This window comes from Temnothorax longispinosus, chromosome 11, assembly GCF_030848805.1.
Source record: "Temnothorax longispinosus isolate EJ_2023e chromosome 11, Tlon_JGU_v1, whole genome shotgun sequence".
Taxonomy (NCBI): Eukaryota; Metazoa; Arthropoda; class Insecta; order Hymenoptera; family Formicidae; genus Temnothorax; species Temnothorax longispinosus.
The window spans coordinates 9,175,906-9,196,310 of NC_092368.1; the positions used below are offsets into that span (position 1 = coordinate 9,175,906).

General features: G+C 38.5%; 2 protein-coding genes across 3 annotated transcripts in view; both read right to left on the reverse strand.

Annotated features, from left to right (window-relative positions):
* LOC139822203 (uncharacterized) overlaps window positions 1–20,405 on the reverse strand; it is a 283,165-nt gene that overhangs the window by 199,631 nt on the left and 63,129 nt on the right. The gene's annotated exons all lie outside the window — the stretch shown is intronic.
* LOC139822330 (uncharacterized) lies at window positions 551–20,355 on the reverse strand. 2 transcript variants are annotated; one of them, XM_071793951.1, is made up of 9 exons: window positions 19,331–20,355; window positions 18,838–19,248; window positions 18,560–18,756; window positions 16,519–16,698; window positions 16,217–16,382; window positions 15,774–15,932; window positions 15,356–15,553; window positions 15,020–15,275; window positions 551–781 (listed from the first exon to the last, which is right to left on the reverse strand). In XM_071793951.1, the coding sequence occupies exons 3-6, from the start codon at window positions 18,622–18,624 to the stop codon at window positions 15,915–15,917; spliced, it is 429 nt and encodes a 142-aa protein (XP_071650052.1). In that variant the 5' UTR covers window positions 18,625–18,756; window positions 18,838–19,248; window positions 19,331–20,355; the 3' UTR covers window positions 551–781; window positions 15,020–15,275; window positions 15,356–15,553; window positions 15,774–15,914. The 2 variants fall into 2 exon arrangements, with proteins under 2 accessions (XP_071650052.1, XP_071650053.1); XM_071793952.1 differs by lacking the exon at window positions 551–781 and adding an exon at window positions 14,297–14,634 and having other exon boundaries at window positions 18,838–20,355.

The following is a 20,405-nucleotide window of genomic DNA, read 5'->3' on the forward strand; positions in this document are numbered from 1 at the left end:
CCATCGACTGGAAAAAGCATTCCTCTTGGTCTATTCGTTGTGACGGATAAAATCGTATAATTTCAGCACTCAGCAGTGGATTTACTTCAATTGATGCGATTTTAAGACAGAGCTCAATTCAAAGAATCCTCGTTGTTACTAAATATGCTTACAAGGCCTGTGAATAGCGCTAATTTCCTTGCCATGCGCATATCTTTCTTTTTTGTGGCTGTATTCTGATTAGGCATCATCTTGTCCGCAATATGCTTATAGACTTTTCCACTCAGCATTAACGTAAAAAAGCCGTCGTACCACCTGAAATCGTTATATATAATTGTCTCTGTCTTATAATCAATTTTATAATAAGTGTTTCCTCTCCGATAGCATAAACAAAATTAATTTTAGGAAATCTAAATTATTTTATCTTTTTCTTAAAATAGAATAAAAAACAAAACTAAAAATCAAGTTCTTTTCAAATAATAGACAACTTGAATTAATTATAATTAATGTTTATAAGAACAATTTTATATTACTATTAAAAGGAATGTTTCAGAGCACTGATTACACTTACATTTCCTGGTTAGCGCTTATTTTATGACATGTTGTATTTTCCAAATTTTACTTCCAAAACATAGAAAATACCTTCCAGCCTGTGACGACACCACGTATACGCCAACGAACCTGCACGGTATCGTTTTCAGAATGAATTGTGATCTTTAGGATGTCAAGCTTGACGTGTGCAAACTTCATATGATCAATGAACCTTAATAGTATCAATTGGTTCGCATAACTCACAAGTCCCCTGCAATATTTTTTAAGCATATTATGAGAAAATGGAAATACTTAATGCTAAAAACTCTCAATTGCTTTGAATACTTAATAAAATTAATTTTCGTTACTCTTCTAATATTGTTGATAACACAGGCACACGAAAAAAAAAAGGTTTTGTCCACCAGACGAGACAAACATTTCTATACGTTTTTGGGGTCGCTGAATCCGAATCCGGAGTCGGTTTGACTCAGTCAAATCGCATTTTGTTTTTAACCTCAAAAAAGTGATGAAAGTTGAAACATTTATTGAAATGCCCAGAAAGGAAAGCGATTATATGTTTTTAGGGTCGCTGAGTCCAAATTTGGGGTTAGTTTGACTCGGCCAGGCCGCATTCCTAACCTCAAAAAAGTGATTGAAAAAACCGAAAACTGACCCTGATATAAACTTTTGTATTCAGCGTTGGGTACATAGAACTTGTTAGTCATTTTTTTAGCATAAAATCCTGCTGCCTTGACAGATACTGTAACGATGACAACTGCCCTGAAAGGGGATGTGTGAATGATTCGTTCTCAGGTTTGTTGAGGTAACGATGCCAGCGAAGGCGCGCTGCCTTGCAGGTGGGCGTTGTTAGGTTTAACCGAAATAAACCAGTACGCAGTGGTATAATTGTACGAATCTTTATTAGTACAGAGGATAAAATAAACACACGTTCCACCTGGAATGGCGCGAGACAGAGAGAGCCGCGTTCCGAAACTCATCGATTACGAGCATAAGGGAGATCGGCAACAATACTGCCAACTTCTCCAGCGGTGTAACTAATCTTACTAGAATAACTGCACTCTTGCACCGATAATTCATTGCCTTTCTTCACACTCCCTCTCAATGGATTATTTCATAAAACACAAACAACAAAAAATAAACTGACTCTTTTACAATCATTTAACACATAGTAATTATCTTAATCTACTATACTACTTACTATGTTCTCTCACTATTCTGTATTAAGGATCTTATCTCTAAACTTTTTAAACAAGTTACCTCGCAGTGGTTTTGTAAATATATCGCCTATCTGTTCACTAGTACATACATATTTAATATTGATAATACCTGCATCTAACTTTTCCTTTATAAAGTAATGTTTAATATCTAAATGCTTGACTCTCCTATTTGCAGGATTATGTGCGATCTTAATGGCTGACTGATTATCTTCGTATAAAGTTATACAATCGACAATAATACCGAACTCCGATAACAATTCCTTGAGCCAGCACGCTTCGCTAGTCGCAGTACTTAGAGCTGTATATTCTGACTCTGTAGTTGATAATGCAACTGACTGTTGCTTCTTTGACGACCATATTACCGTACAATTGAATGCCTTAAAACAATAACCTGTCGTAGATTTTCTATCCTGTGGACTACCTCCCCAATCGCTGTCCACAAAGCCTTCTACAGCACTACGATCATCTCTCTTATACACTAGATTTAAGTCAATCGTACCTTTTATATATCTTAATACATTTTTTAATAGTTTATATAACATTGTACTTGCACAGTCTTGAAATCTACTTAACATTGTAACAGTTGCGCATAAATCAGGTCTAGAACCCATTACAGCATACATAAGACAGCCTATTAGTTTCCTACATTCAGTCTCTATCTCTTTACTTTCTGACGTTGTTCTCTTCAAAGTATCAAATTTAAAATTCTTATCTATAGGTAACGACAAAGGTTTACAATTCGACATACCAAATATTTCTAAAATATTTTTCAAGTATTCAGTTTGACTAATTCTGGTTATACTTTTCTTAAGATCCTGCTCTACGTTCATATCTAAGTACTTTGTTATCTTTCCCATGTCTTTCATTTTAAAGAACTTAGATAATGCTTCTTTCAACCTTTTTAACTCAGTATTACAATTTCCAAACAATAAGATGTCATCAACATACAACAGTAAGAATATTTTAACACTTCCGTTACGTTTTGTATACATACAACAATCTTTACTTGATTTAACATAGCCTTCTGATTTCATTACTTCATCAAACGTTTGGTTCCAATCTTTTGGAGACTTTTTAAGACCGTAAATCGACTTATTTAGTTTACACAAAGTACCGTCTGGAAGCTTTAAATAGACATCTTCTTCGATTTTACTATTAAGAAACGCGTTACATACGTCCATTTGATACACCGGTAAATTTAGTTTTGTAGCTACAGACATAAACACTCTAAACGTATTTAACTTTGCAACAGGAGCATACAGTTCATGAATATCAAAATTATCTTTCTGTTCGAATCCCCTAGCTACTAACCTAGCTTTATACTTAATTTCATTATTACCTAGTCTCTTAATCTTAAATACCCATTTAGTATTTATTGCTTTGTTACCTTCAGGCAACTTACTTACTTTAGTCCATGTGTTGTTCTCAATTAATAACCTTAGTTCCGTATTTACGGCTTCCTTCCATTTTTCCGCATCCTTTCTTTTCAGGGCTTCTGCATAACTCGTTGGTTCGTTATCGAGACTTACGACAAAGCCGGTTTCGTAATCATTAAATCTCTGTGGTTTCCTTACTCGTCTTCCACTCCGAGTTGTACTCGTAGGTGTATCTATCTCTTCATTTGGTGTATCGTACTCTTCAGCACTTTCTCCCTCTGTTTCTTGAATTTCTTCAATCTGAGGTTCACTTGCTTCTTCATCGTCGATATTTTCTTGAATTTCTTCAATCTGAAGTTCACTTGTTTCTTCATCGTCGATACTCTCTTCAGATTGTTCGGATTGTCCATCCTCCAATCAATCCATTATGAGACCATCTTGCAGGCATATACAGTGTTACCTATCTTCTTTACAGCTTTCCTCTTCCTTTGGTGTAACAAACACTACATCCCGTTTAATCTCTACTGTTTCTTTTTCTGGGAAATACACTCTGTACCCTTTGTTGTTTCTCCATAACCTACAAATATTCCTTTCTCTCCCTTGAGGTCCCATTTCTTCCGTTTTTCCTTTGGGATATGTACATAGACTTCTGTACCAAACACCTGTAAATTCTTTAGATCAAAGTCTTTTCCAGTCCATTGAAACGGCGTTTTTTCTTGCACTCTGCTTTTACTGGTTCTGTTTAATACGTATACTGATGTATTCACCGCCTCCGCCCACAAGTTTTTGTTCATCCTTTTTGCTTGCATTATGATACGCGCTGCCTCTACTATTGTCCTCATAGACGGAGAGCTGGCTACATAAAAATGCAAAGTATAAGGTACATGAAATATTTATAGCTAGAGAGGTTCCATTAGCACTCCCGAACACTGAGTGACCAGTCTGCCTGCGCGCTTAGGAAGATTAAGGCGGGGGTGGACGGTCAAAAATGACAAATTTTACAAGGAAAAAAATAATAAAGCTCAGGGATAAAAATTATAGGAATGTTAAGTATTTGTTGCTACGAAACGCAGAAAATTATTGGCAGACGATTTCGTGGAAGAGAAAGGGCCGGCAGACTGCAACAAAGCGGCGTTAACTTTTGTGAAAAAAAATAATAAGGTACATGATTAAAAATTATTGGTAATAATTACTAAACTGTTAACGAAGCTATGTGCTAAATGGCAGACGAAAAAACTGAAGACAACATCGAGGCAGATTGTAATGAAGAGCGCAGTTTTGATCGCGCTTAATGAGGTAGTTTCGTACGATGCGCTACTATGATATGTTATTTTGTTATTTATATGAATATATTACGTGTTTCTTTTTTCCATTAATGGATTTAGTTTGTATTTATTCTTTTATTGTTAAAAATAAAATAATTAATATTTATTTATTATATTGAATCTAATAGCGAATTCGGGCGCTTGCACTGGTGCACACTGCGCACTAAAGCTTGTTTATAATCTATTCTTATATTTAAAGTTGCTTAAATACACATTTAAAAACTTTTTAGCCAATAAAACAATCTGTAATATCTATGTGGATCCTGTACAAATCATTTTATAGGCTAAGAAGTATTTAAGATGATCTGTAAATATAACAATTGATTAAGAATAAGCCTTAGTGCACACTCAGTGTGCACTAGTGCAAGTGCCTGAATTCGCTATAAATTGTTACTAATTAATCTCATAACATTTTTGATCTGCAGTTGAAAACTATATATAAACATTTTTCTACAAGTTTTAAAATAATATATTGAGGTTTTAATAGATTGAAAGATTCGAAAATTATATTCGAAAATTCAACGCAGGTATAAAAACCGTTTGAAACGGTTCAGAGGGACCAAGCGGCCGAGAAACAGCTGTATAGTAGAGGCTGGAGAAAGTCATTTATGATAATAAAGATAATAAATATAAGAGAGTTCAGTATACACGTATACACGTATACAGTATACGTATACGAAAACTCGCCAGTGAACAGATGTCCAACGTGTATTGTGCCAAATTTTATTTTTCTTCAGTGGCTTTTAGAATCTTTATTTATTGTTCATTTATTATTTATTTATTATTTATTATTTATATAATCTTTATTTATTATTTATATTTTGCAAATGTCAGTGAACTATTCGCAAAATGAGTTCGGAGCAAAAGTGTGTATTTTGTAACAACAGCAGTGAAACTAAAATCACACTTTTTAACGATAAAATTTTGGAAAAATGCAGGAAGATTTTAAAAATTTGCGTGACCTATAAGCTAAAGTATGATGAACTTATTTTACTCACAACTGCAGATAAAATCAATGGGTACCATGAAAATTGTTATAGTAATTTCACGGCTATTAAAAAAAAGTATGTTGACAATTATAGTGAATTGGTGAAATTACAGCAGTCTGGAAATACAATACCGGAGCCTGATCCTAGTAAGTACATAAATTCTTATATGACTTTTTCAATACATTGTTGATAAATAATAAAACTAATTTATTGTTTATTTTATGTAACTAATAACGAATCGATTGCCTCATCTAATGTCGTTTTTCAGCAGATATCAACAAAATCGAATCTGAGGATAATATCGATTGCGAAAGCGAAGAAGATATGCAGTACGATGAATCCGATGCAAACAGCGAAATAGAATAAGTCTACAATTTTTAATAGTATTTTTTTGTTAATGGAAAAATTATTCTAATGTTAAACATATCTTTTAGCACTTATTATATATATAATATAGAAATTGTTATCTTATTGTCGACATGATATATATATAAACAAAATAACATATCGTAGTAACGCATCGTACGGAACTAACTCGTTAAGCGCAATCGAAACCGCGCTCTTCATTACAATCTGCCTCGATGTTGTCTTCAGTTTTTTCGTCTGCCATTTAGCACATAGCTTCGTTAACAGTTTAGTAATTATTACCAATAATTTTTAATCATGTACCTTATCATTTTTTTTTCACAAAAGTTAACGCCGCTTTGTTGCAGTCTGCCGGCCCTTTCTCTTCCACGAAATCGTCTGCCAATAATTTTCCGCGTTTTGTAACAACAAATACTTAACATTCCTATAATTTTTATCCCTGAGCTTTATCATTTTTTTCCTTGTAAAATTTGTCATTTTTGACCGTCCACCCCCCTTAATCTTCCTAAGCGCGCAGGCAGACTGGTCACTCAGTGTTCGGGAGTGATAATAGAACCTCTCTAGCTATAAATATTTCATGTACCTTATACCTTGCATTTTTATGTAGCCAGCTCTTAGACTATCATGTCCCTCTCTGCCTTTCCATTTTGCTCTGGAGAGTAGGAGACAGTTGTTTCATGGATTATACCTTTTTCTTCCAGGAGCTTTTTCACTCTTGTGTTGACGAACTCTCCGCCATTATCAGTTCGTAGGATTTGAATCTTGTTTCCTGTGGTGGTCTTTGCAAACTTCAAGAAATGTCTGATCTTCTCTTCTGTTTCTGACTTATGTGACATAAAATATACTGTGCGATAATTGGAGTAGTCATCTTTCAACAGCAGGAAATATCTGGAATTTCCAATTGAAGTTTCCTCCATTGGTCCACACACATCCGCATGAATCAGTTCACCCACCATTGATGTAGATGATTCGCTTCTCTGGAATGGGAGTTTATGCTGCTTCCCTTCCAAGCATGCCGTACAAGTGTTGACCCTTTCTGAAAACTTGATATTATTATTTTTTAATATGTTCTTGACACACTCAAAATTTTGATGTGCCAGCTTTTCATGCCATTCTTTCAAGCTGTACCCTACATTTGCTGATACACTGTTTGAACTATCACATTTAAAATCCATTATATAAAACTTTCCATCACGCGTTGCAATAGCACTTATTTTATTGTCTTTTACGAACTCGCATTTATTACTGTCTGTTTTCATGCTATAACCTTTATTTACCGCGCTTGCCACAGAAAATAAATTTATCTTCAAATCAGGCACATGTAATACATTGTTCAACGTAGTCTCAATATAGCACTTTCCATTAAACGCTTTCAATACTATCTGTCCTACACCAACAGCGTCTAATTTTGTTCCGTCACCTATGATCACCAACCTTTTATTTAGCAGCTTGCTGTAACTCGCAAACAAGGTGCGATCAAAAGTCATGTGTTCGCTAGCGCCACTGTCTACCAACCATTTATTGTAACACGCTTGTCCATCACCAACCATGGCTGACACTATAAATGCATTACTCTCCTTCTTATTCTCTGCTTGTTTTTTATTGTCATTGTCACTATTGAACCGACATTCACTTTTCAGGTGTCCCTTTTTATTGCACACATAACAACGCTTCACATTCCGATTATCATTATTTTTACAGTCTTTCTTAAAATGTCCTGATTGTCCACATTTAAAGCACTTTATATCTTTCTTCACTGCTGACATCGCAACACTCTTCTCAGATGTATCCATCTTCGCTTTCAGCCGTTCTTCCTCGACCAACAGTCTCGCTATTAAGTTATCTACTGTCTGTCTTTCTTCTGATGTCGACTCCCATGCTGATACAAAGTGGCCGTATCCCTCAGGCAAGGACATCAAGATCTTTGTCATAACAAATTTGTCTGACATTTCTTCACCCAGCTGTTTCAGTTTACTCTGAAACTCCTGTACTTTTGATATGAATAGCGACATGTCCATACCTTGAGTATATTTCAGTTGAAAAAATTGCTGTTGCACCATATGAATGCTTGTGTCACTTCTCTGCTCGTACACACTATGCAGCTTTCTCCACATTTCCGCCGCACTTGTGCATGTCAGGACATGCAACATTACAGATTCTGACAGTCTTGTAACGATTAGACTTTGAGCTTTGGAATCTTCTTTCAGCCATGCTGTCCGCTCTGGTTCTGCCTCTGGTTTTATCCTCGTACCTTCTGCGATCTCGAAAACCCCTAGACCTCGCAGCAATACACTTACCTGGAATTTCCACACATTCCAGTTTTTGGCTCCTTCCAGCTTCACGACGCCCACTGTTGCCGATGTTAACTGATCCATTGTTTCCCGGATCGCGAAGCAGCTCGTTTCGTTTTAACCGACACGCCAACGACAAAATGTCCGCCACGGTCGTTCCGTTACACGAGTACCGCACTGCCTTTTTCGGCTTTCTTGTAGATTTTTTACCTCTACCTCACTCACAATCACAGTTATGAGCATGTAGCTGGGCCCATAACCTGTTAGGTTTAACCGAAATAAACCAGTACGCAGTGGTATAATTGTACGAATCTTTATTAGTACAGAGGATAAAATAAACACACGTTCCACCTGGAATGGCGCGAGACAGAGAGAGCTGCGTTCCGAAACTCATCGATTACGAGCATAAGGGAGATCGGCAACAATACTGCCAACTTCTCCAGCGGTGTAACTAATCTTACTAGAATAACTGCACTCTTGCACCGATAATTCATTGCCTTTCTTCACAGGCGTGAGGGTGTAAGGATGAAGCCGCAGTGTGTCCGACGACGAGTTGACATAGTCCTCGTCAATGTCGGAAAGCTCTCATACTTAGGCCTAGGGAGGTATGAGAGTTATCACCCCTGGGATGGTGGACTTACCTGTGGTCGGACCAGGATCCCTCACGCGCGGGTTTTTCTTAACACACATGGCACCTTCAAAGAAAAAATTTTTACATACATGCATCAGTGTCCTTGTTGCATCTCCTTTAAGTGATTGCTTGTGCCCAGAAAATTTGTGCCATTATCCGATTGGATCACTCGAGCTCTGCCACGGCGTACGAAAAAACGTTTTAGACAGGCTATAAAAGCCTCGGTGGTCAGATCGCTAACAATTTCCAGATGAACAGCCTTGACAGCCAAGCACACAAACACAGCGACGTAAATCTTAATTTTATTACGGTTACGATGCTTTTTCTCCTTAATAAAGAATGGGCCGCAGAAATCAATACCAACACTTTCAAAAGGTCTCGAGCCTGCAAATCTAACCCTAGGCAAATTGCCCATTTGATACTCAGGAGTCGAGGAGCGCCAACGAGAACACACTACACATTTTCGGATTACTCCTTTGACGCGGTTTTTTCCGTTTACCAGCCAATAATTTTCTCTAATTGCTAATTGCATACAAGGTCGCCTGACTTCCGGCATGACAAAGTTTGATATGAGTCTCGCGAATTATCAACTCGGAAACGTGATTATTAGCTGGCAATAAGATAGGATGTTTCTGAGCAAAAGTCAGATCCGCGTGTCTCAATCGACCCCCGACTCGGAGTACCCCATCGACATCCAAAAACGGGCTAACAGACAATATCCTATTTTTCTTGTCTAACAGACGCTTCTCACGCAAACTACGCAGCTCGCTCTCGAAGGCTGAGAGTTGGACTAATCTCATAATACGCATCTCGGCGTCACCCAAATCCCCGACGCTGAGATCCCCCGAGGCGACCTCCAAGGAGCGACACTTAGAAGCGAATCGTATACAGCGCGCTATGACCCTTTTCATCTTAGCAAAGGATGAAAACCTTAGAAACAGATCCGTATCGACACCGTGAACGTTTGACAGGACAACAATTGAGCGCTGTTCCGGAATTTCAATACTAGGTATTAAATTCAGCGGCCAAGCAGCTTCATCTTTGGATAGTTAACACGGTCCACTTTTCTAAATGGGGTTGTTGACAAATTCGCGGGGAAACTGTCCTCTTGACAACGCATCTGCGGGATTGTCCTGAGACGGCACGTGTCTCCACTTTCCATGCTGCGTGTTCTTCTGAATGTGCGAAACTCGGTTCGCAACAAAGGTCTTCAATTTGTGTGGTGAAGTTTGGATCCAATGGAGCGCGATCGTAGAGTCCGACCAAAAGAACTCTTCATCTATCTCAATTCTAAGTGACTTGATAGTGGCTCCGCGCAATTTACCAAGGAGATCCGCCGCGCTCAATTCAAGCCGGGGTAAAGTTACTTTCTTGATTGGCGCTACCCGCGTTTTGGAAAAAATCAACCGAACAATGTGGATCCCCGAAGAAGTTGTAGATCTCAGATATAGCACTGCTCCATAAGCCCTTTCGCTTGCATCGCAGAAACCATGTAACTGGACATTGATTACATTCTCTGTTGTTTCTTGACGAGGAACGATGAAGTTATTTAGGAGCTTGACTTGCTCCCTGTATTTGCTCCAGGAGGTAGCGATGTCCACAGGAACGGATTCATTTCAATCCAGCTTATCCTCCCACAGCCGCTGCAGCATAATCTTCACCTTCACGATAACAGGACCAACCAGTCCAAGTGGATCGAAGAGTGAGGCAACCTGGGAAAGCATGGTTCTCTTCGTCGTTCGCTGGTGCTCGGTAAACGGTTTTACGACGTGAATTAAATGGTCTTCACGGAGATGCCAGTGAATACCGAGGGTCTTCTGAGTTTCAGACTCGCTCAAACAAATGTGAAGGTCCAAGGATTGATCCAGTAGTGGCTCCAAAAGACTTGGTTCGTTTGAACACCATTTGCGCAAATGGAAGCCACCACAAGCCAGCAACCCGATAAGCTCATCACGCAATTCTCGAGCCTGGTCCAGTTTCGATGCACCGGTGAGAGCATCGTCCATGTAGAAGTCTTCAAGAAGAACCCTGCAAGCCAGGGGAAAACGCCTTCGCTCGTCCTCAGACAACTGCAGCAACGATCGAACGACGAGAAATGAAGCCGGCACGGTACCATAAGTTGCCGTGTTCAAAATGTATATTTTGATTGGATCCTCTGTACTTCTACGCCATACAATCATTTGACATTTGCCGTCCTCGGGGTGTACCTTAACCTGCCTATACATTTTCTCAATGTCGGCACTCAGTACATATCGGTGGGTTCGAAATCTCGTAACGATGGAGAACAAGTCCTCCTGCAGGGTCGGACCAGCGAGAAGTACATCGTTGAGCGAAACGCCAGTACTGCTCTTTGATGAAGCGTTGAAAACAACTCGCAATTTTGTTGTATGGCTGTCACGCTTGAAGACGGGGTGATGTGGAATAAAATGTCCTTCTTCGGCCACATCGGAGACAGGGATCTCAGTCATGTGACTAAGCCTCTCATACTCGTCAAGGAAATCCGTATACTCCTCACGCAATTGAGGATCTCTCTCTTAGACCGTCGTGAGACAGGTTAGTTTTACCCTACTGATGACCAGTCATTGCGATAGTAATCCTGCTCAGTACGAGAGGAACCGCAGGTTCGGACATTTGGTTCACGCACTCGGTCGAGCGGCCGGTGGTGCAAAGCTACCATCCGTGGGATTATGCCTGAACGCCTCTAAGGCCGTATCCTCTCTAGTCAAAGGTGGCAATGATATCTCTAGGAGTCTCGTGAGTCGAAAGGCTCAAAACAATGTGACACACTTACTAGGCGGCCGGTCCCCTCGCGAGCCGGTCGTCGCACGGTCGAACATGAGTTTCGCAAGTTCGATGTCGAGACTCGGAATCGTCTGTAGACGACTTAGGTCCCCGTGCCAATCTCCTTTCCAGTGAATACAGCCTTTTTTTTGCTGTTTGATAAGAGTCGCCCAGTTCGCGTTTTCTACTGTTAAACGGAAGCCTAACTATATAACGGCCACTCTCATCCCTCGAGTGCGTCTGAGAAAAGTGTTGTTTGCACGCCCTCTCATCATCGGACAAACGCCTAACGCTCGAGACCTCCTCAATTTCCCAGAATTTAGCGACCTGGGCATCCAGCGAGTCTACCACTAAATTACATGCTATTCGATTTGACGCAGGCCCCCTATCGTGTATAGCTCCCGACGCTATCCAACCAAGACGCGTTTTTTGTAATATCAGCGCATTGCCTAATTTGATCTGACCCACGCATAACAATTGGTAAAATAGTTCCGCTCCTATAAGAGCGTCAATCTTTGAAGGAGTGCAGAATTCGGGATCTGCCAAGGTGATATTTCGGGGAAGATTTAAATCGCAACGGTTAATCGTCTGTGCAGGAAGTGTCTCTGTAATTCGAGGGACCACCAAGAATAACAACTCCGCAGCAAAACGTCCATCCCTTGATTGAAGGGTCGTTGCGATAGAATGCTTAATATGCGTTAAGCTTTGATTAAAACCCGACACCGGAATATTAACTTCTCTCTTAGTGAGATTCAGAATACCGCTTAATTTCTCAGTAACAAAGTTAGACTGAGACCCGTTATCCAACAAGACTCTACATTTGACAGGCTCTCCGCGGTCATTGAGCATACGCACGGATGCCGTGGCCAGAAGAACTCTCGAAGCGACGACCGCTTGGAGACTTGCGATTGGATTGGCGTTTGCCGCATTAGAGCTACCAGATCCTCGATCAAATGAATCACCTTCAGAGTGAAGAAGGGTATGATGGTTACGTTTGCACTTTCTACACGTACCGTATTTACATTCGTCAACCAAATGATTTGGTCTTAAACAATTGTAGCAGAGCCCCATGGATTTCACCTTGGCAAATCTCGCTTCGCGAGTCATCCTACGAAACTGTTCGCATTGAAATATGTTATGGTTCTGTTTACAAATGGTACACTCGGATTTAGCGTAAACGGTCACAAGGGTCGGCATCGCCGTTTGCTTTGTATTACCTCGCATATTGCTCGATCGCAATTGATTTCTCGCCGCGTTATTCAACTGACTCGAATAAACCGAGACTTCCTGACTTACGTTTTCCAAAACATGACAGCGATTTTTTAAAAACTTCCAAAAATCATCAATATAGACGGCATATCGGTTCCATCAAGAGAACGCTCCCATTCTTGATGAGAATTTCGATCGAGTTTTGATGTCAATAAATGAAAAAGCAATGCGTCCCACGATTCGGTCGGTTGACCAAGAGCATGAAGTGCTCGCGTGTGTCTTAAAGCGGCATCGACTAACGATCTCAATTGTGTTGAAGATTCCTTAGATATTACCGGAAGATCAAACAGCGCGCAAATATGGCTCTGTATTATTATTCTTCTATTATCGTACCGTTCCACTACGAGAGCCCATGCTACTTCGTGTGATGAGGTTTCTAGAGATTGAATTACCTGAGCGGCTTCGTCTATCAACGATGATTTTAAATATTGTAGTTTCTGAACAGGAGAAAGGTTCTCGTTACCATGTACGATCGATTTGAAATTATCATAAAAGCCCATCCATGCCTCGTAATTACCACTAAAAGTAGGCAAGTTAATTGTAGGGAGCTTTATATTCGCTTTCACGTTTTGTACAGGAAGCTGGTTTTGAATTATTACATTATCGTTAGCCGCGGTGGGCCTGACAGACGCAAGTCGACGCTGGGCACGCGCCGCCAGTTCAAAATATGCTTCCTCAAAATACGTTCTTTGGTTGTCATCTAATTGTGTGCCTGTAACGGTATCATTTAAATCAATACTAGTCTGTACCTCGTCAAAGCTATCCCACGTAGTTTTAAATTTTTCTAAACGCTCAATCAATTGCTGTTCATCCGGACGCTCAGACCATTTTTCTAAATAACTCCTGAATCGAGTCAGTTGCCCCTTTATTGCCGCACGTCTCTGTACAAGCGCACGCATCTCGTCGGTCATCGTGTCAGTAATTAAAATTGACAAATATGAAAAAAGTAAAGCGAACTTTCGGTTAACACGCAAATACAAGATACGCTTTGAAATGATATAAATACGCAAATATAAATACAGTTGAATTTCGTCGATATGATTTCGACGTTGTCTTCTGTGTTCGTTGTCCTGTTATAGTGGTGTCTCTCTCTCGCTCTCGTGAGCCGCAAGCCTTGTCCTCTACGGTATGCCTCGTGTATGCCTCGTGATCAAGTTTGTGTGTCGTTGTCTCTCTCTCTCGTATATTTCAGCGGTCGACTCGTCCCAACGGATATGATTAAAAACGAGCGCTGCCGAATTGACAATTTTCGATTAGATATCTTAATTTTTGTGTAATCTCACCCTTGAGCAAGCCTGGATAGATATCATTCGAATCGCCATGGATTTTCCGGAAGGATCCGGCTCGAAGGACCAGAAATGTTGGGACGGATGCGCCGTACGTCTTATGCGCGCACGACAGTCGTCCCTGTAGTGGCAAAGTTTTTACGCTCTGGACCACTTATTTTTTCTTATATACTTTAATGATAGGTAGAAGTAGCCAATACGTTTTGATTATATTAACACCGCTCTATAGTTTATTTCGATTATCACGAGGAATATATGTGCGGCGCGTGCGGCCATGTTACAATGACGATACCGTCTGTGTCGAATTCTGTATAAAGACTACTACAAAATGTGGCCTGTGTGCGACCATGGTACAACGACGACTGCCCCGAACGGCCCGAACGTCTGTCGAGTTCGCTCCGATTCGAGTCGGGAAGATAGCATAGAAAGGGGGGGGGAACGATGGCGCAGGGCCGTACAATATCACGCGAAATCCCGACACCTTCCTTCTTAAAGATCTCTTCGGTATCACCTCCCTGCGGTCAATATATAGCGGCAAAATTGTACACCACATAGTTGAATATAAAATGTTCCTGCGTGAGAAAACGAGAGAAAAGGACATTTATAATAGGTAATGACACGCGATACGAACCACACAATAGTGTAAATTCGGGATTGGGGGAAGAAAGAGGGGGTAAAGGAGAAGAGATTCTTACAATTAAAGGCACTCTGTAGCAACTCGTATTATCTAGCACAAGAGGACCTCTTGTGCTAGACAATTATGCCTCAACAGTGTTTGACAATGAGAATTATTACATTTTGAAGACGCGAGATTGTACATTCAAAGCATCCAAATTAACAAAAGTAAAGTACAATATAAACATACTTCGGAGAAATCTTTATTACGCGATAGTGCCTGTCACAACGTGCATCACTTTCTCGTTCTCTTAACTTTTACAAGACAGCATATATACGTACGTGTGCGATTTTGGATACTCCTTCCTTCTTAAAGATCTCCTCGGCATCAGCTCCCTGCCGTCAATATATATTTCACTATCACTATCTATCACGCGGCGATGATCACGACTGTCACTATCTATCTATTTCTAGGTTATCGCTGTATTCCAGCATAGATCGTCGGTCTTTCTTAACAGCTTCATGCGTCTGTGATTGAGAAAGAAATCTGATAAGCTCTGTATATTCAGCGCAGGAATGAAGCAGCTTGATCAATACACTGAAAACAAACGTAATAAAATAGAAATAAAAAATTAAAATAAACAATATCACGTTATTGTTTCTCATCTAAAATCGTACCATATAATGGTGGTATGATTAGAATTGTCAATAATTTTCACCATGATGTTATTGATCACTCTGTAATACGCTGCAGCCTGATGCAAATGCTCCTACCTGTTTTCGGCTAACAAACTTATCATCTGATCTACTAATTCCTTCAAATGCATGAAAGGAACATTCTTCCCGAGAAATCCACTGGAATTCACAGTCATAAAACTGGAAAAAAAGTTTTAAATAAAAAAAGTTCAAGATTTTTTTAAATCGCAAATTAAAATTTTTTATGCAAGCCTAATTTAAACCTTGTATTAAAATTTCTTATCATATGCTTTGTCAAAAATTAAATTTCAGTTCTTGTTTTCTTTAATGTATATTAAATCGTTTATTGAAATATGCAATCTATGAATTAATGACATGTTTCTTTCTAAATTGCACTCACCACAAGTATAACCAGAAATGTGTTTCTGAAGCCCCTGGACACATCCGCGTTTTCTTGACGTAACGGATACGTTTGCAATAGCTTTAATTGCATATTTATCGATCCGATAAATTTATCCTCCTTGGATTGCAAGGTAACTGCTTAGTGAGATTTTAATAACTGTAATATAAAAAAATACTAATAGATATTTATACATATATTACGTAGGAATACAGAAAAATTTTGCGATTTTTAAAAAGCTTATTTTTTTAAATGTAACATTGATTTCTTCCGTAGACCAGGAAAATAAAATAAATGCGTAGAAAGTGCTAATTTTAACTGCATTCCCGTGCCAAAGATATGATTTTGAGAAAATAATTACGATGTTCAAAAGCTATACAGAATATTTTTCGAAAATTTCGAATACTTTTAACACATTCAAACGTCAAGAGAAAAATACAAACGTTTTCTATTGCATTCATGGACTGTATCGCAGTGGGTAAATCCATACTGGCCATGGACAAGATGTTACGCTCAAGTGTGTCATCTTTACTGCTAGCAGTAGATACAGGTGATACAACGGTCGATGATTTCGATACTAATAATTTCGGCGGCAAAATCGGTATCATTCTGAAAAGTTTAACGAAAAATTATAAATTTGTTTGATAAATCGCCTTAATAATAAACAATATTAAAGATCAAATAAAATGATAAATTATTTAAATATAATTAATAATCTATGATTTCACTATTAAGCTTAACTTACTGTGTTTTGGGCGGGTTCAACACATTAGCTGGGGGTTCGTTTAAATCTGATAAGCTGGGTTCCACTAATATCGGATTGCGATATTTCACTGGGGCACTCAGTTCGAGCCTCTGCAGAAAATCCATGTCTAGACCGAAGGGACTTGAAGGAACCTTTGCTTGCAACGATGTGGGAGAATTCCTAAAAGACAAAGACACAAACGCATTACATATAGATATGTCGACGAAATCTTTGAAATTCAAAAGAATCACACATCACAAATTACATCAAATACACTACTACTTGGATACAATGTTGCTTAACCCTCAGGGTACGGACTGGGTTAGCGTAACCCGAGCGAATTTTGAAAGTAGCGCCATTTCAAAGGAAGTGAATGAGGGGGGTCCGTACCGGGGGGGAAAAATTTTTGAGGTAGCTACTATGTGAGCGCCAAGGGGCAGCGTCAGTCTACGCTTGGTGCTCAAGTTATACGATTTTGAAAATTAAACTCAGGTAGTCTACACCCAGTCCGTACGGAACGTTACAAAATCCGTGTTTTTCAAACAAAAAAAATTTGTGTTTTTCGAGTATTTGCTGCAGTAGAGTATTCTGGTATGTATAATTTACTATTTTTAATATACTTTTGTGCGTTCTAACCTCAAAATGATGCTCTGTAGCATACCAGCATAACGTATCCGTGCATGCAATTTTTGTTATTTATTTATATTATACTAATCAACAACATCCAAAAGAACTATTTTTACTTTAAGATATTTTTTTTGCGTTATTACGATAAATCAAGCAAGTAACGTTATATCGTATCGCAAAAAACGGGTATTTTTATAGTTCAAAAAAAAAATACTTTTTGAAATGGATCAAAAAACAAATTCAGCCATTTCAAAGAACAACTTTTTAGCTTTCAAACGCAACTTAAAAAATGTCGATATCTTTTTTTTTCATAAAGTTATGCAATTTAAAAGAAAAAATGAATTTTTATGAAAATTTTTTGAGAATGGTTTACATTTTCAAATGTATCTTTGTTTAAACAAATAAGGTAATAAATCTATCAACGCGATTGTATTTTTGAGAAAATTTCCGATCCAAAGAAAAAAAAATTTGTTTTAATTGATAAATTACAGCCCGATATACAGTCAATCAAAGTCGCCGGGTTAGGCTAACCCATGTCCGTACGGAACGTAACTTTTTTATAGTCCGTACCCTGAGGGTTAAAGATATCAAATAATTAAATTCATATATTGCATCAATATAAACAGTAAAAAATATTTTTTTCTAATTTGCATTGAATAAAGTAACGTGAAGCAGAAAAAAGTAGGAAATCCTCATTTATCAATTTGTATTATCTAATATAATATACGTATCACTGTGATAAGTTGGAAAAACAATATGTTGTAAATAGATCATCATGCTGTAGAGTATTATTTGTTATTTTATAGCCATTTAAATCCCTGGAACCCTTTTGCATTTCCCGTTTCTGAAACGGACAGATGGAACCGTTCAAGATGTAGAAGGAAAAAAAGAGAAAAAAGTGAGAAATTAAAATACAGAAACTGAAACTGAAATGAACAGATATATAAGTGACAGTATTCGACAATAGACGGATTATTGTTAGCACAATGCACGATAAAATTCCGTGACACTTCCCAGCACCAAGTTGTTAGAGCGCGCCGAAAAGACAGTCATGTAAAATGATTAAAATGATTAAAAGCAACAAACGTTTTTAAACCATCTCGATCGGAAAGATGATTTTGCGTATTGGTTTCGCTGACAATTTCCTGGTCCAATTTTGAAGGAGATTCGGTTTTAATCACAGAAGACACTTGATCGTCCTCATTATTGTCAGTAGTGCTCGTAGCACATGTCCTGTGAATATGTTAAAAGCGAAGCACGTGCGAACATGAGTGATTTGGGAGATAATATTCCACGAGAAAATATTAAAGAAAAAAATAAAAAAATATGATTAAAAAGAACGATTCCTTTTTTTTTAAACAATCAGCACGATAGCAGCTGCAATTTTGTAGTATCATATGTAAAAATGACTCACAGCTCTGGTACTGTCTCCATTGGCTCGGCAATCTCTTCCTGTTCCTCTTCGTAATCCGCCTCCATGTCGTCCGTCGGCGGGCTAGAAGTTACGACCACAGGCGTGGAGAGTCTGGTAGCGGATGCGGATTTTGTGGGCCGATTCTTCGCTGCTCTCTTGATTCGTTCGTCTAACAGGGATCTATCTTTCTCCGATATCTATACGCAGAATAATTGATTGATGTTTCCTCTTCTTAAAGTTGTTAACTCTGCTTAAATCAACTACATTCACCTGCATACCTGTCCGATAAGCTTGAATACACGTTCCTCTTGAAGGAAGTAGGCCTGAACGATGCAGTTTAGCGCGGCATTACAAACGGAATTGTCGCGATCTGCGATCTGCTTCGCAACTTTCTTCAACGCCACGGACGGGTTGGGTTGGCAAACAGAAACTCGGTAATTTTTAATTAGCGATCCTAATTGATCCAGGCATTTTGCAAGCGCCGACACGTTTGCTTAATTCAAGTAACACTTTCGTAATATTTTGCATGGAAATCGAGAATCGAATCGTCTACCTGTTCGTTGTCGAGCATTCTTCGACTTCAAACCCTCCATTACATACGAGAATAATTTGCTCACGGGATATACCAAAGCCATTTGCTTGAATAAAGCTCGTACGCCATTACGCACAGCATCCTTCGGGTCACCTATCTATTAATCATTACAGCAGATATAATAACGTTATATGTAGAAAAAATGAATGAAGATGAGAAATAATACGAGATTAACGTACCTTGATAATGAGATAAGGTATAAACGACGCTGCTTCAGTTTCTAGCATGTGATACTGGTCTTCAATTATTCGCGCCGCGTTGCTGTATCACGGACCACGGACCACGGACCACGGACCATGGAGCTTTCCGTTACAAAAATCACTCGCGCTAACCACGCGTCAATCGTCATACGTCATCCCTCACGATACACATTTTTTTTTTTGTTAGATCCCTTGAATGAGGGAAATTAAAGTGCCGTCAGCACCACCTTAAGGCTATATGACACTGTGTATATATGTATGAATGTATGTGTAACTGTGTGTTTATGTCCGCGATGTAGTGAACTCGGTAATGCCGTAGGCACGGTCTTACATACAGGTCTGGAAACTTCAGTGGTAGAGGTAGGTCGCTTAATGAAGTTGTTTTTAAGTTTTCTAATAGCCACTAGAGTCGTTGTGATCGATGTTCACGTTGTGGCGAGGGACGCCGGAGGCCGGGAGATCTGTCATATGAAATTTGGCGGAGTGGTTTTGTGTCAACTTCGTAGTCTCGACATTATGGGTTCGAATCTCCGTGCCTTTAAGTTTTTTTTTTAATTCTTTCTCAAGCAATGTGATAAATAATAATGCTTTAAATAATTTAAGACTATAAATTAATGAAATACGTAGATATATAAAATAAATACGAGTTTTTATTCTGAAAATTAAGAACAAATAAAAATATCTTTTTATATGTTTATTTTTATTCTTTTTCTTTTATTTTTGTGGGTATATAGCTAATTATTATCGGCCACTGAGCTTTTTTGAGATATAATTAATTAATAAAGATTAAATATGTCTATATATTTTTTTTAACAATATTCAAACTGTTTTTGAAATCGATTTGATATAAAAATATGTTTTAATTGTTATTGATTATTCGATAAATAACTGTAGAATATAGTGAAGAGTGATTCTCTCCAAGTTTTTAGGGAATCACGTTCTTGTGACAACAAAACAATTTAGCAAGTATTTGCGACAAGACGCGGTTTCCCTTAATTATTATTAATTTTTTATTAACAACTTATTCTCTAGCGGTCGACAGCAAAGAGCGATT

Excerpts from the sequence above, each read along its gene's own strand:
- LOC139822330 (XM_071793951.1), bottom strand. The coding sequence starts at position 18,624 with ATGGAGGCGGATTACGAAGAGGAACAGGAAGAGATTGCCGAGCCAATG. Across the intron at positions 16,699-18,559 it reads ATGGAGACAGTACCAGAGCT|GAATTCTCCCACATCGTTGC; the intron begins GTGAGTCATTTT and ends TTTGTCTTTTAG. Across the intron at positions 16,383-16,518 it reads TTGAACCCGCCCAAAACACA|AATGATACCGATTTTGCCGC; the intron begins GTAAGTTAAGCT and ends TAAACTTTTCAG.